This window comes from Bos taurus, chromosome 1 (assembly GCF_002263795.3).
Source record: "Bos taurus isolate L1 Dominette 01449 registration number 42190680 breed Hereford chromosome 1, ARS-UCD2.0, whole genome shotgun sequence".
Classification (NCBI taxonomy): Eukaryota; Metazoa; Chordata; class Mammalia; order Artiodactyla; family Bovidae; genus Bos; species Bos taurus.
In genome coordinates, this window is record NC_037328.1 from 93140743 (window position 1) to 93157746 (window position 17004).

At 36.5% G+C, this 17004-nt stretch overlaps 1 protein-coding gene across 7 annotated transcripts in view; it reads right to left on the minus strand.

Annotated features, from left to right (window-relative positions):
• Positions 1–4620: 4620 nt before the first annotated feature.
• NLGN1 (neuroligin 1) overlaps positions 4621–17004 on the minus strand; it is a 957229-nt gene continuing 944845 nt past the window's right edge. For 6 of the 7 annotated variants that reach the window (XM_024989875.2, XM_024989880.2, XM_024989874.2 and 3 more), the window contains 3 exons: positions 12219–12431; positions 8056–8845; positions 4621–7240 (listed from right to left, as the gene is read on the minus strand). In XM_024989875.2, coding sequence (XP_024845643.1) covers positions 6418–7240; positions 8056–8845; positions 12219–12431 — 1826 coding nt within the window. In that variant the 3' untranslated portion in view covers positions 4621–6417. The remainder of the gene's footprint in view (positions 7241–8055; positions 8846–12218; positions 12432–17004) is intronic. The other variant, NM_001205973.2, reaches the window with a different exon arrangement.

Consider the following 17004-nt stretch of genomic DNA (forward strand, 5'->3'; position numbering starts at 1 on the left):
GTAGTGCATGATGCTATATCAAGTGCAGGAGAGGTATAAGGCTGTTGGAGAAATTCCCTTAGTTTATTGACTAAAAAACCAAAACAAATGTCGTAACAATAAAGCTTGACAAGATAATTAAATGAATGATAACAAAATCTCAGCAGGGAAGTGCCCATTAATTGAATTTATTTGGGAGCATGTTTTCACAAGTATAACCAAATCATCTAATTTTCACTCACATTAAAAAGTGATAGTCTATAACAACTAATTGCTAGAAATGAAGGGGAAGGCCAGTACCTTGAACCAATAACACAGAAGAAAACAAACTTCAAAGGATTGCCAGGATATTTGACAGCTTCCTAAGAACTCCATTCATCATTTTACCCTGTGAAAGTATTTCTGTGAAACTCGCCAAAGAAAAGAATCCCAGTAAGTTCTACGTAGCAGTGTCTTTAAAACTGGAACACAAAACCACATTCTTTGAATCTTTTCATTACATTAACATGTGTCATTATAAATATGTCAAGAGGTGAAATAAATGAGAATATGTTATAGATAAAACAACTGAGTTTTGGCATTTCTTTTCTGTAAGAAGATTAATGTCATCCTGCTATATTCTTTACTATTATGTATGGTTGATTGTTTTGAAAATTTTCGCTGCTGCTTTCATGTGGTACAGATCAAAAAAATTGGAAATAAAGCATTATTTGGTCAACTTTCAAATTTGAAATGAAGAATAAAATAATCTATATGTTACTCAAATTTTCTGCTTTGAGCTATTAGCATGATCTCTCCAGATTCAAGCTGGGTATTTTTCATGCTAGAGTAAATTATTTTCCAATTTCTTATAGTTAATAATGGAACTCATGAGAAATCTGTAGTAGTCAAGTAGATTTTGTTCACAGTCAACATATTCAACAAAAATTTGAAACTATGAGAACTGTCACTTTTATATTGCTAATCCCATTCTCTAAAACAACATTAAACCATTGATAAACTTTTGACAATAATTTGTGTAATAGCAAGACAATGAAATCAGATCATGAACTTTTTATTGCCAAATTTAGAAGTAAGTTGAAGAAAGTAGGGTAAACCACTAGACCATTATGTATAACCTAAATCATATCCCTTATGATTATACAGTGGAAGAGACAAATAATTCAAGGAATTAGATCTGAGAGACAGAGTTCCTGAAGAACTATGGATGGAGGTTCATGACATTGTATAAGAGGCAGTGATCAAGACCATCCCCAAGAAAAAGAAATGCAGAAAGGCAAAATGGCTGTCTGAGGAGGCATCACAAATAGCTATGAAAAGAAGAGAAGTGAAAGGAAAAGGAGAAAAGGAAAGATATACTCATTTGAATGCAGAGTTCCAAAGAATAGCAAGGAGAGATAAGAAAGCCTTCCTCAGTGATCAATGCAAAGAAATAGAGGAAAATAATAGAATAGGAAAGACCAGAGTTCTCTTCAAGAAAATTAGAGATACCAAGGGAAACATTTCATGCAAAGATGGGCACAATATAGGACAGAAATGGTAGGGACCTAACAGAAGCAGAAGATATTAAGAAGAGGTAACCAGAATACACAGAAGAACTGTACAAAAAAGATCTTCATGACCCAGATAACCACAATGGTGTGATCACTCACCTAGAGCTAGACATCCTGGAATGCAAAGTCAAGATTACAAACAAAGCTAGTGGAGGTGATGGAATTCCAGTTGAGCTATTTCAAATCCTATAGGATGATGCTACAAAAGTGCTGCACTCAATATGCCAGCAAATTTGGAAAATTCAGCAGTGGCCACAGGTCTGGAAAAAGTCAGTTTTCATTCCAATTCAAAAGAAGGGCAATGACAAAGAATGCTCAAACTACTGCACAATTGCACTCATCTCACACACTAGCAAAGTAATGCTCAAAATTCTTTAAGCCAGGCTTCAACAGTATGTGAACTATGAACTTCCAGATGTTCAAGCTGGGTTTAGAAAAGGCAGAGAAATCAGAGATCAAATTGCCAACATCCGTTGGATCATCGAAAAAGCAAGAGAGTTCCAGAAAAACATATACTTCTGCTTTATTGACTATGCCAAAGCGTTTGACTGTGTGGATCACAACAAACTGTGGAAAATTCTTAAAGAGATGGTAATGCCAGGACCACCTTACCTGCCTCTAAGAAATCTGTATGCAGGTCAAGAAACAACAGTTAGACGTGGACATAGAACATCAGACCGGTTCCAAATAGGGAAAGGAGTACATCAAGGCTGTATATTGTCACCCTGCTTATTTAACCTGTATGCAGAGTACATCATGCAATATGCCAGGCTGGATAAAGCACAAGCTGGAATCAAGATTGCTGGGAGAAATATCCATAAACTCAGATATGCAGATGACACTACCCTTACGGCAGAAAGCAAAGAACTAAAGAGTCTCTTGATGAAAGTGAAAGAGGAGAGTGAAAAAGTTGGCTTGAAACTCAACATTCAGAAAACTAAGATCATGGCATCTAGTCCCATCAATTCTTGGCAAATAGATGGAGAAACAGTGGAAACAGTGAGACTTTATTATTTGGGCTCCAAAATCACTGTAGATGGTGACTGCAGCCATGAAATAAAAGACACTTGCTCCTTGGAAGAAAAGCTATGACCAACCTAGACAGCATATTCAAAAGCTGAGACATCACTTTGCTAACAAAGGTCCATATAGTCAAAGCTATGGTTTTTCCAGTAGTCATGTATGGATGTAAGAGTTGGACTATAAATAAAGCTGAGTGCCAAAGAACAGATGTTTTTGAACTGTGGTGTTGGAGAAAACTCTTGAGAGTCCCTTCGAAAGCATGGAGATCCAACGAGTCCATCCTAAAGAAAATCAGTTCTGAATATTCATTGGAAGGACTGATGCTGAAGATGAAACTCCAACACTTTGGCTACCTGATGCGAAGAACTGACTCACTGAAAAAGACCCTGATGCTGGGAAAGATTGAAAGTGGGAGGAGAAGAGGATGACAGAGGATGAGATGGTTGGATGGCATCACCCACTTGATGGACATGAGTTTGAGCAAGTTCTGGGAGTTGGTGATGGACAGGGAAGCCTGGAGTGCAGTAGTCCATGGGGTCACAAAGAGTTGGACATGACTGAGTGACTGAAATGAACTGAACTGAAGACAATGAAATAAAGTTAATTTGGCTTAATGTTTGTATAAATTGTAAGCAGCCTTGGCTATTTGCAGTTTCAGCAAAGGCAGGGAAATCTGAATTAATATGTGATGACAAAAATACTCTTTTAATTTTGTGATTTGTTTTCTAAAGAAAATCATCATAAATAAATATATTTAAAACATTTGGGTAAAATCTAATAACATTATTCAAAATACTTATTGCATTTAAAATTCGTTTCAGCTTTAAAAACAGCTCTTCATATTCTATTTATTGTGGGACATCATTTTACATTCAGAAAACTAGCTGCTGTAATATAAACTAGCAACTAAGGTTCACAATGACATCATCATGACCTCAAACAGTAATAAAACTTAGAGCTGCTTTATCTTCCACAAAGTTTTTGCTACATTAATAAAAACAAAATAGGGCTATGCTTTGTTTTCCTAGGTCATTTCCCTAACTTATCTGTTACTCAATCTACCTAGCTATCATAACAGACATTTATTTTATACTAATTCCCTAAATTAGTATAATTTAGGGAATAAATAAATGTCTGTTATGATAGCTAGGTAGATTGAGTAACAGATAAGTTTAGAGCAACAGATAAGTAGATAGATATAAATAAGGCCATCATTAAAATAGAACGGTTTTGCTAACTGAAGTAATGCATATGAAAGATTTCGTTTATATCTTATTTGGTTGTCATTTCTATTTTTGTCTTTATCTTTTGTTTAATCAATATAGTAAAAGACAGTTTTTTGATTAAACAATATTTAAGATGCAAAACAATTCTTTATGTTTACATTGGCAGTTCACAGCCTAAAAGCATCATCACATCAGGCAAAAACTGAACATAGACCGCTCTGGATTTTGAAGACTTTGTTTTTCTCCCAACAGATTTTTATTTGAAGCTATGGAGCAACATCTACATTTTACTGATAGTTAATAATTGGGAGGGGGAATTATAAGTAAATAAATTCCTCAAAATAGAAGATTTTTATCTTTATTGTTAGCTTAAAGTCTTGCTCAGCACTTTAAAATTTTCTTAGAACGATAACTTTCTATCCATTACTTTATGGGAATTGAATCACCTTGATATTGGGAACCTAGATATTGTATTTCATAAATGTTGCACATTTATTTCCAATAGACCTGTTTCTTGATGATCAGAATTTGAACGTGTGTTTCTAACTGAAAACAATTGGCACATTTTATTTCCACGCCACTTTCACAAGAAGAGGTATTAAAAAATACAATGCTAATACTTTCCATGAGTTCCTGGGCTTATAAATTCATAATAAAATTAATGTTTCATCAGTTTCATTTTAGATGAGACTTGACTTTAAATACACAGTGTGTCTTCTGTAGAAGTTAACTGCATGTCTTCAAAAACCCGACTGGTCTAGAGAAATGACTCTCTGAGATGGTCATGTTTCATTTTTTTTCTTCTTTTTTTGTTTTTAAAAAAAGACAAAACAGCAATAAACATTTTAGCTCTTTAATGAGCAAAGATCATGTCTCTTAGCATTGGACTAATAGTCATTATTATCTTTATTTCACGCAATGACCAGTGACATGGCCAAGATGTACAAAGTTGTTTCCATCAAGTAGTATACAATTTTTTTTTTGTATAATAAGCTTTCATTCTTGAAAAAGAGTAACTGAAAAGAAAGGTTTCTGTTACTGCAGTTAGTTTGTCAGAGAAAGTTCTTTGCATTATCTTACAAACTATCAAAATTGCTAGTCATCTGAAAAAATGTAAAAAAAAACCACATAACTTTAGTCTAATAGAAATATAGTACAGGTAAGAGAGAAAGTATTTATCAGGATGTGCTCTTTAAGTCCATCTCGATTTTTTTTAATATAAATGTACATCTGATTACATATACAAACATTTGGAAAGGTCTGTGATATACTGTTACTGGTAAACAACAAGGGGATGAAGAGTTTTCTGTGGTCTTAGAATATTCATTTAAAATCACACGTACGTGTAAGACTACAATCCTCCAGGTGTTGACGCTCCTTCTAGGTTCTTTATCTACGTTGCACTCTATTGAGACTGTGTGAGTAAATTCCAGTGAATGAACCTCAGTGAGAAAGATAAGTGACATGAGGAGGGACATAACTTCATATTGAATTATTAGTAGTAAACATTTTGTCATGCAACATGAGTAAATCAATGAACTGAGAATTGTAATCAGAGTGGTAATTTGGGGCATCCTCAGATCATAAAGACTTGCAAGTTACTCTTTGGACACACTTCACCTTACCCTAAGGAACAAAATACAGAATAACAAAAACCACAGCAAATTATAGATCCTGTAACACATGTCCGATTAGGGTTATATTTCTAGAAAATATTTAGATGGGAATGAAAAGAACATTAAAAACACAGGAAATTTTTTTTTTCTGGGATTCATATCAGCGAGTATTCACCACTATACCTATAGTTTCTTCAGATACATTTAGTAACTAATTCCTTCTATTATCAAAACTACTGTGAATTATTTTATTGTAATTACTTTTGCCCCCTAAATTCTTCTTTAGGTTCTGCCAATTGATGGAGGAAGCTTCTATTAAAAACTTCAATGGGATGAGAAGAATTTTAATTACGGCTTAATCAGCAGCACAGCCACCAAGCATATAAATTATCATGCACATCGTGCTAAAAATATCCAGTTTCCTTTATCCCCACAACTTTATACTGACAGCACTTATGTGATAATGTTGTACCTGCCAGTCTTTAAACTTCTTTGTTTTACTGGCAAATTTCAGCATGAGCCTCTGCTAAGGCCATTAACAGCATTGGTGCTTTGTGTACTTATCCAAATATGTAAATATGGTCTACACAATAAAACAGCTCCAAATAAAAACTGGTGAAAATTATCTGACATTCCATTGGTGTGTCCCTTGTGCATATTCATGGTTATTTTTAAAATTTTTATATTTTATATTTCAGACATAGTTCTTTCCTGTTTGGTGTTCCACATGCCTAATTCCATTATGTAACATAAATCTTCAAAAAATTAATTCTTGAATGTGAATGAAAAAGTATCATTCAGAACAATTGCTTCAAGCAATTGAAATTCGCTTTTAAAGTTGATTTGTTATATATGTACAATTCTTTTTTTTTTCCAAAACCCCCAAAGTTCTTGATATGTATATTCACATAATATTCCTCCTTATTTAAATAGTAAGAGTCTTGTAGGTTGAAAGCCAAGGAATCTTCAGTAATCTTTTACTGCAATCCATCAAAAAAATAGTTTGTTTCTCTTATCTGGCTATACCCTGGTTGTTGAATGTGAATGGGGGTGGGGGTGGGGATGGGGCAGAGTATTGTTCTGTCCTCCAGTAAATGTATTGAATGTGTGTAAGGGTTGAATCCCTGGTATAGTGTTGGGAATCATTGTGATGGTGTTGGGTGTCATTAAGGGAACATCATCAGGTGACCTCCTCATAGCTAGTGTGTAATCTGGGGGGCAGGCGGTCCGAAGAACCACCTCATGTGGATGGATGGACTCACATTCATGATCCAAATCAGTGTGCTTCATTTGGAGGGACATGATCTCCTCTTCTTGTGCGTGGGTCAGATCATTGGTAGTCGTGCGCTGGGGGCTGCATCTCCTGTGAACGTCATGTCTCCTCTTATCCTTTTTGTAGTACAGGGCTGCAAAGGCCAAGATGTTCAGAAATAGTAGGGATGCTCCAACGGCAATAGTGACGCTCAGCTCTGTTGAGTAGTCCCTTTGATCCACTGAAAATGGACTTGGCTGTTGTTTGGGATCATCCTGCTTGGCAGTGGGAAAGGCTGATGTGACAGGTACGGAATTTTTTCTCGTAGGTCTGAAAGTGATGTCAGTTGATGGCACTTTAGTTGTTGTCGAGGTATACTGAGAAATGTCATTGAGATTATGCAGATGAGGTACCAGCTCCAACCAGAGGTTTACCTTATTGGCTCTGTAATGTTCTTTAACTCTTGGTTTTAATCCAATATGGAGATAAAGTTGGTCTTTCTGGGAATATCTGGTCCATGCTACTTCTTCAAAGCGGTTGGGTTTGGTATGGATGAATTTTGTGTCTTGAGGGACTGGTTGATTTGGGTCACTAGAAAAGAGAAATTATGAGAAAGAAATTTACTTTATTCTTTTAAAAATCACAATGGCACTAGTTTAACATTTAATTGAAGAGGTAACTCAGCAAGGCTTTAGACGGTTTTAATATAACTTGGGTTAATTTAGAAATAGCAATTCCATTTCAGACAGGTTGTTAAATGTTTGATAACATAATTTGAGTAAATCTCACTTTCTTGTTCTCTCTACCCATGGACTGCTACACATCCAAAGATAAAAAAATTCAAGTACAAGTGAGTTTTCTCATAGGCAAGCTAAGCAGAGACAGCAGTGGGAAAAAGTTGGGATTTGGAATTGGCAGGTGAGGACTGGAGTCCTAATGCTGCTATATACTGGGCATTTGAATATATCTATGTGAAGCTTTCATAGACTAAGGCCCCTTTTCTGTAAAATGGGATTATCGTATTTGACCTGCTCTCCTCACAAGGTACTTGGGAGGATCAAAAGGCATACAGTACTGAAACTAAACTAAACTGAAAATCTCTATAAAATAAAACTTGTCATTATTGAATAATAATAATAAATCCTGTGTAATTAAAAAAGAAACAAAATAAATGTAATTATTGAGTAATGCAATAAAGATAAAAGACTTTCTAATAAGCTTTACAAAGTAAGGATAAAGCAGTGATTTCTGAAACACCACAAATATAAATTTTGAATAAAGGAACTTAAATATTGTTGGCATTAACCTATTAAATTAAATCATTTGGACACAAAACATGTATATTTTAAGTGCTCAAGAGGATATTTTTACTAAAGTATAGCAAATTTCATTCCTTAGGTACCTACCCAGTTTTAGCAAAATTTGTCCAGTATGTCATTACAACTGCACTCAGCATCACATCATTTTTGGAGAAATTGCAAGGAAATAACTCTGTAGGTCCAATCATGGGTATTCCTAGTACATAGGGAACCTCATCTCCATGAGCTGCATCAGCCCAAGCTGGAACCTGATCTGTTTGGCAATGATGGTAAAAGGCATAGAAATAGGTGGGTGAACCAAAATTTGAGTGAAGATCTGCTGTAGCTACAGCTGGTGCCACCCACTGGTGGTCCGTAAACAAAGCTAATAATGTCTTCCTTCTGGTTTCAGGGTTATGACGGTCAGCCCAGTCAGTATACATGAATTTAATGGTTTCTCTCAAAACATCTTTGCCTTCAGGATATCCATATAAGTTATCAACAAAATTGGAAACAGCAAAGTCAAAATCACTAGCAGATATACCATCATCACTATCTACTATATTTTCAACAAATTTTAATCCTTCCCCTTGGTTTACTCCTAACATTATATCATAGTTGAGAAACTCTCCTTGCTCCATCAGTATCTGAGGGTCATCCGGTATCACATCACCATCAATCACAGGTCCAAAGGCTATGTGGTATCGTGCTGGTTGAATATCTTGGTCAACAAGTTCTTTGTAAGGCTTCTTCTGCAGGCATTCCACTAACTCTACTGTATCTGAAACATTGCAACCAACTTTTGTGGCCAACATTCTAGCATATTTTGCAGGTTGGAAACTAACAGCCCAGCTGGAAAGGGCTGTTCCACTTTGAGCTATTGCTCGTTGAAAGAGTCCTATGGGGGGAGAAAAAAAAAAACAACGAAATGTTTCAGATGACCTTTGAATAATGTTGTGGTAAAACAATCAAATCTGATATTTGAGATGTGTATATAAAAACCCAGATATGACTCAAGAAACAGGGAGATAGAGACATTTTTGCTTAAGAGAAGGTACACAAATTCATCCCCAGGGTACAATGAATTGGAAAGATGGATTAGAGTCTTCTGCTTTCAGTAGAAGAAGAAAGAGAAGAAAGAGATCTAAATTGTGCACTGTCTCAAAAAGGCAGTAAACAAGGAGAAATGGAGAATGTGTAAATGGTAGTGGTAAAAGAAGTCTCAAGTATTCATTTGCTCAGCATGTAAACACCTATGTTACTGTCACAGCCAACCAGATGGGGCTCTCTCCCCTTTAGCTTTACATCAGACTTTGTCTTGTCTTTTGAGGTTATTTCCTCCAATTTGGCTGCATGTATCTTTCTTCAAAATGGCTCTGTGTTTGTTTTCATCAGAATTTATTTGAAAACAATTGTTGATATGTTTACATAATTACTGGGGCTGGGAATCTGCTAATACCCTGGGGATGGCCTTAAAGGCACACAAAACAGAATACCACTTCAGACATACTCTTTCCAGCTCTTTATATCAGACACAGTATGTTGAAAACTCATCTTCCTGAGGAAGATATAACATTTTCAGTGTATTCGCTAGGTTAAAGAGAAAACCATCAGCAGAAGGATTTAGTGGGGGCAGGGGGTGATTTAACTTTTTCCACTGTTGAATGTGCACTGCTATATTTTATCAAAAAGATGAAAAGTACATGGTCCATTGCTTTTCACTTAATTACATTTAAAAATTATAAATCATGGTACCATATGCAGCTTGATAAGAGCTGCATACCATTCAAATTTATAAATGAACTTTACTTATTAGGGTATTTTCTAATAAAATTCTCATTTTAAAAATATAATTCATCTATTCTATTTTAAAAATTACCTTTATTGTCAATTTCCAAATACAGCTTTGTATTTCAGTTATTCAAACACATGCTCAATCATTCATATGTGTTAATATATAAGAATTCTTTTTCACAAAGGTGCTAAATTAATGACTAAATTAGAAGCAAAGCTTTCACTTTTTTTCTCCAAACACATATATGTATTCAAAATGCCTGTAATAATGTTTCCAGATAATTATAAAATATTCAAAAAGTCAAACAATACTAATAAATATTTGTTTTGATTTCTGACATCTTTATGAAAATATTTTCAGTTTGCTACAGCAAAGAGAATACCTATAGTAATGAATAACTTTTTAAAACTGTGTTTGTCAACATTGGCTCAGAGAAATATTTTACTGCTTAAAAACTTTATAGCTAAAATAAGACTTCTATAAGATTCTTTCCCATTTTAGGGACTTAATGACATTAACTAAATACACCCAAAAAATACATATCACATTTAATATAGTCTGAAATATGCCATCTAAATGGTACTGGGAAAATCCACATATTCTATCATTAGTGAGAGTGCTCGTATGCATGATTGTTACAGGCCTGAGAATTGTTGCAGCTCTGGGAAGTTCCCAAACTTTAAAGTCTGTAACAGAGATAAAATTAGCCTGATGATTCCAAGACCCCTTCTGAGCATCTCCTGGTCAATTTAGGCAGCTTTGTTACTAGAAATAAGCTTAGAACTAGATCACACGTAAGTACATTTATCTAGCCAGGCGTGGATAGATTTCCTTGAAGAGTGTGTATAATGGAATGTTATGTTTTCACCTCTTTGCACAGCCATTTGCCACTGTTTACCACATTGATTGATTGATGAATAGCAACACTAGCTGATGGACTAATTGATTCATCTCTTTATAAAATGCTAGTTTTATATTGGCTGAAAATGGCTTTGATACCCATGTTCACTTTACATTTAGAAAAAAAATTTAGAAAAAAATCAGTGCAAATAGGCTTTGAGACCAAATGACCCTAAGAATCTGAAGAGATTGGCTAACGTTATCCTAGATAAGTACTGGCGTTAGTTTAGTCTTTAAGCTAGAACATTCTAATCTGTTCAAGTACGGAAAAAAACAACAAACTTTATTATTTCAAAATAAGTCATTTCACAGAAGACCAAAATCTCTATATTTTGGGAGAGTTCTCATACAGGTGTCATTTTGTTATCTTGAATCAGAACTCTACTGATAAAGTGAGATATTACATAAACTATGTCTACAAATTAAGTCAGTAATAATATATGATCCTCCAAATATATAAACTCATTTAATGACTTATTCTGAAATTTGACATTAATGTGTCTTTGATGCCAAAAACAAATATTCTGTGTCTAATGCTCATATACTAAAACTTAGTCTTATAAACTCACAAGCTTCATGATTTAAAACTGACAGTGTATACTTTCTTAATATCCATAAACTGACAATGGAAAAGCAGAAAATATAAGATGGTTGATATGTATTCCCTCTTTTCCTATCTATTCTGTATGTATAATGGAGAGAAAGTATTTACTTTACAGATTTCTCTAACAAAACACCTCTGTTCTTGTGGATATTTCAAGTTAATAATGCTATAAGAATGGGTGACTAAACTCATGGTAAAATGGGAGTTCATAAAGACCAGCATGATAAGCCTTGCACAGGCATTTTGGAAAAAATATGTCAAGGCCAGAAAATGGAGACAAAAACAATATCTCATGGATTTAACCAGCCTCAGTGTTCCAGGCTGCTTTGCCAGGCTTCAGGGGGAAAAAATAACATTTTTGAGTTGAAAATAGAAAAAGCACAAAATCAAACATATTTTTCTTTTTAATCAAAAGCCCTACTAGTGACCTTAATGCTTTGACAATTTTGGATCATGCATGCAAAATAATCAAACGTCTGTCCTCTACTCAGACAAGTGAAAATGATGTTTCCAGACGAACTAGCTAACAACCGCTTCTTTATTATCTTCATACTAGTAAAGGGTTTAAAAGTTTACCATCTAGAAAATAGATTATATACAAGCCTTGCATTAAATGATATTTTTTTAAAAACCCATGTCTTTGATTTTGATTACTGAATCAACATAACAGAAATGTGAACATCTTTGATTTTCCCCAAAATCACCCTTTGGAGGAGAGAAAAGTTACTGTAATGTTAATTATTCTGAAGTGTGCTTGTAAGGGCATCCAAACCAAGCTCCACAGGAAACAAAGAAAAGAGTTTGACAAAAATTTAAACATGCATAGAGAAGCTGAAGAAACAAAGTCTGAAACAGTTATTGAGTTCATTCTAACATTTAGTTTAAACAGAAATATATACAGAGCATCACATACTACTGATGGTGGTGGCATGCAGACACCAAAATTGTCAAAATTTGCAACCTGCATAATACCTTTGGTTGAATTGCTCCAACGGTTACCTTCAGAATAATGGGATAAAGTCAGCAGATTGACACATGAACCCCCAGCGCCAGATCCAAAAACAGTGATTCTTAAGGGGTCACCACCAAAGAATCCAATATTCTCACTAGTCCATCTTAAAGCCTGTATGAGATCAAGGAGTCCATAGTTTCCTTTTGCAGCCTGATCCCCTGTGCTCAAGAAACCTGGAAAATAGAAACCAAAAGACATCAAAGAACACCATTTTGAGTTGACATGAGTCAAACAGATATAAAATTTAAATAAAATTGAAACCTGTTTTCATCAAGATGAGTAAAACCCAAGTTCTTTAGGAAGAAATTATTTTCCATCAGAATAAACTAATTTACTTTAGGAAGAATAGCAGAGACTAAAATCTGGAAAATGATATTTATCTTCCCCAAATGTTTCCCAAGCTATCCAGGTAACAGGTAACAGGTAGCAGGTAAAGAGAGAATGAAAACATTGTGAAAGACCTCAAGAGAGACATTCTAGGGGCTGACTTACTTGGTGGAGATATTTGAGATAGTATCATGGGGTGTATGAGGGTGTGTTTTTGCATAAAAACTGTCAGTCCTCAAGTTGCTTGTAGTCTTATATGGTTGGAATTTAATGTATGTGTGGCAGACTGGCAGGATATGAGGACACAGAACAGGGGTATTTTTCTAAGACTTGTGCATAAAATTATATGCAACTCTTTGCATGTATAGGTATATGCACATATTTATTGATGATGCGCCATGGTTAAGAATCACTGTAGCTGATATAATTTGAGATTATATTTTAGAATATAATGCCCAAGATGCTAAACTGAGATAATATAAGAAGTTAGAAAACAATATAGAACATTTGAAGATTCTTGAAAAGTTGAGATTCATATTTCTCCAATGTTCAAAGCTCAGTTTCATAGTGAATTTAATAATGAAGAGGAATATATGTTGATTAATAGAATGAGGGTGGGGAGAGGTTACAAAGATCTAAACTGACAGAGTAGAAAAGGCAATTTAAAAAAAGGAGATGGATAGTGCAAAACTGATAAAGAGAAACCTCAATTAAAATAGAGTTGGGGAGTCAGAAAGGGGAGCTCTCATGCACTGTGACAATAGCAGAGCCCAAAAGGAAGAAAAGCTTTCCTTGCCTGGCAAGAGCTCAGCCAATGAGAGACTCTCACAACTTGGTCCCTGAAAAGCCACTATACTTCAAACTCTTCAAAGTCCTCCAACAGACTCTTTGTTTACTATATGCTCCCACCTTCCTTTTCCCTTTTTTAAAAAAGTCCTTCTTTCCTTGCTGTGGGGGGACTGGCATGTGGCTCGCCATAGTTGTAGACCCCAAACTGCAATTCTTTGTTGATCCCAAGCAAACCCATTTCTACTGGGGAAATTGCTGGCTGTCTATTTAAGCCAACATTTTGGTGGCCTGCATGGAGATCCAGACAAGACCCCTGATGATTTCCAGGCTAGTGATGGTAGACAAGTGTGATGCTCACATTGAACCCATTGCTGCTCACTGCTTTTCTTGTCAGCCCTGGGATTTAAGAGTTAGTCTTTCTTCTGGACCTAAGCTTCTGCCCTATTTGCACTTTGAAGTCCTCCAGGCTTCACTGGGGCTCTGTTTTAAGACTATGTCTTTTCTGGCTACCTGGAGAAGGAAATGACAATCCACTCCAGTACTATTGCCTGGAAAATACCATGGACAAAGGAGCCTGGTAGGCTACAGTCCATGGGGTCACAAAGAGTCGGACACTACTGAACGACTTCACTTCACTTCACTTCTTTTCTGGCTAAGACTTTGTTCTGTATGTGTGCAAGTACTTATTTGGCATCTGCCTGATTTTTGAAATTGGCCTTTTTGAATTGAAACTGTGCTCATCTTCGGCAGGATTCGTTCTGGAACGGGGAGGGGGAGGTGGGGTGGAGGCTGTTCCTCCTGGAATTGGCTAGCCTTTGGTTCATTCCACTGGGATCAGGGGCTGCTTCATTATAACTGTGTGGGTTCAGCCTTTGACTCAATTCCTTTTGGAAGAGGGGCTATTTTATTGGCACTGTGCTATTAAGCCTTTGGCCTGATTCCCTTTGAATTGGGCTGTTACATTAGAGCTGTACTGAGCAGACCTTCAGAACTAGAGTGTTCCTTCTGAACTGGCTGGTATTAGACCTGCAGGCTATTTGAGCTGTTTGCGTTGCTTGAGATGTTTATGCTGTTTGAAAATTATCCTTTTACTCTAGGTAGAAATCTTTGAGAAATGGGATCCCTACTATCTAGAGTTTTGAGCATGCCCATTTACAGGGACTCTGGCCAATTTTATGTTTAAAAACTATAGTCCTTCCTCAGGCGTATTTCTAACCAAATGGACCAACCTAACTAAAGGTGATTTAGAATATCAGTGGCCATTATGGGGAATTTTTAAAATCCCCAAACTCATTTTTCTTAAAACCAAATTGGACAATGATCCAACATTTCCAGAAACTTAATGCAATACTTATTTTAATTGGTATTCTGAGGTTTCCAAATGTTATCAGGAGCCTAAAATTGCTTCTCTGCAAAATAAGATGTTTAAGATGAGTTGAGGCAAAAGAAAGAAAACAACAAAGAAAGATTCAGTTCAGTTCAGTCGCTCAGTCGTGTCCAACTCTTTGTGACCCCATGAACCACAGCACGCCAGGCCTCCCTGTCCATCACCAACTCCCAGAGTCCACCCAAACCCATGTCCACTGAGTCTGTGATGCCATCCAACCATCTCATCCTCTGTTGTCCCTTCTCCTCCTGCCCTCAATCTTTCCCAGCATCATGGTCTTTTCAAATGAGTCAGCTCTTTGCATCAGGTGGCCAAAGTATTGGAGTTTCAGCTTCAACATCAGTCCTTCCAATGCTTGTAAAACCTCATGCTCCTTCCCTGCCTTCTTTGTCTCAGGACCTGCCTCTGGTGCCATCTTCCTCTTCCCTCTATATCACCTGGTGGTGGTGGTGGTTTAGTCACACTAAGTTGTGTCCAACTCTTGCAATCCCATGAACTGTAGCCTGACAGGATCCTCTACCATGGGATTTCCCAGGCAAGAATACTAGAGGGGGTTGCCATTTCCTCCTCCAGGGTATCTTCCTGACCCAGAGATTGAACCTGGGTCTCTTGCATTGCAGCCAAATTCTTTACTGCTGAGCCTCCAGGGAAGATCTTACATCACCTACACCTTCTTTATAAGCTAAATTCCTCCACACTAATTCTCTTGCCAAACTTCCCTTTTCCTTGAAACCATAGTCAAAGATTTTCCCAAAGTAACAAAAAATCCTCACAGAATTACTAAGGAATTTAATATAGTCATTCAGACTTATCTACCTGGTTTGTCTGACCTATATCAGCTAGTTCATAAGTTTGTTGGTGAAGGCCAGACCCACTACTGGATGAAAACTGCTAATTGAGAATATCCTGAAATGTGTCTAGAATCCCAACTGAAAGAGCAGCCTGCTACTTTACTATCTGATCAGGCTCAAGCAATCACCGGTGACTCATCAGGCAATTCCTAGGGATTTACCTAAGTTTGTTGATTGGACAAAATTCAGGCTTGCACACAAAAATCTGATGAAACTGGTCATAACTATTAAAATCAACTTCAGATTAGTTTTAGAGAAAATTCTTTTCTTCTTTCAGATGTTGATTCTATCCTGGTAACTTTAAACTCTGTATTTATGAATGGGCTAAACTGAGACCTTTTCTTCCAGTAAAAAGAATCAGGATGGAATGGGAAACCACATCCACTCCTGATTTAGTTAATCTGACAAGCCAGCTCTCTCTCACTCTAAATGAGTTACCTAAAAGGAAAAACATCAACCTTCTTAATCTTGAGCTCCAGCAAATGAAGATTCCCTAAACAAAACCAAAGTCTTTCCTGATGGCTCAGAGTAAAGAATCAGCCTGCAATGCGGAAGACATGGATTTGATCCCTGGGTCAGGAAGATCCTCTGGAGAAGGAAATGGCAAACCACTCCAATATTCTTGCCTGGGAAGGCCCATGGACAGTGGAGCCTGGAGGGCTACTACAGTCCATGGTGTCGCAAAAGAGTTGGATACAACTTACAACAACAAACAAAACCCAAACTACCCTGGTTTCTTCTATTATTGAAAAGAGCCAGGAAATTGAAAAAGAGATTGTTACAAATTTAAGTGCTATAGGCACCTTCAGTTTTCCAACCTGCCTTTCTATGTTCCTTTCACTTCTCAATGACGGGGCTCCAAAGGACCACAGGGGCTCTTCCCAACCTTCCCTGTTGATCGGCTTGGAGAAATATTACTCCAGATTGGGGATGAATCTCTTCCAGTCCTAAATAACACTAAAGTCACACTCTCCATGTTCAAACACACTCCTGTAAAGCAGCTCTGCTTTGGAATACTAAAAAGTTCAACTAGTGGAGTTGAACCTCAAGAGGTTCCTGTCTCTGAATCTATTGTCTTTGTTTAGGCCCTTTGAAAGATACACATCGTATGAGGCCAAGACTTCTTAGAGAAGTATCATGCCAGAATTGCTCTCTCCCAAAAGGGGAAGACAATTCTAGAACTTTACAGCAATCATCAAAGTAACCTACCGGTGGAATTAAATTACCCTTTGACATGTTTTATTCACTCTGTCTCTGATGACACTAGGGCTGATCCTGGAAACACTGATCTTTGGCCCTATTACATCTGTTACCACCTTCCTTATGGGTAAATCATCAACTGATGTTGGTAATTCCACATCACATCTCTTATGAGATTCAGATGGGAACGTC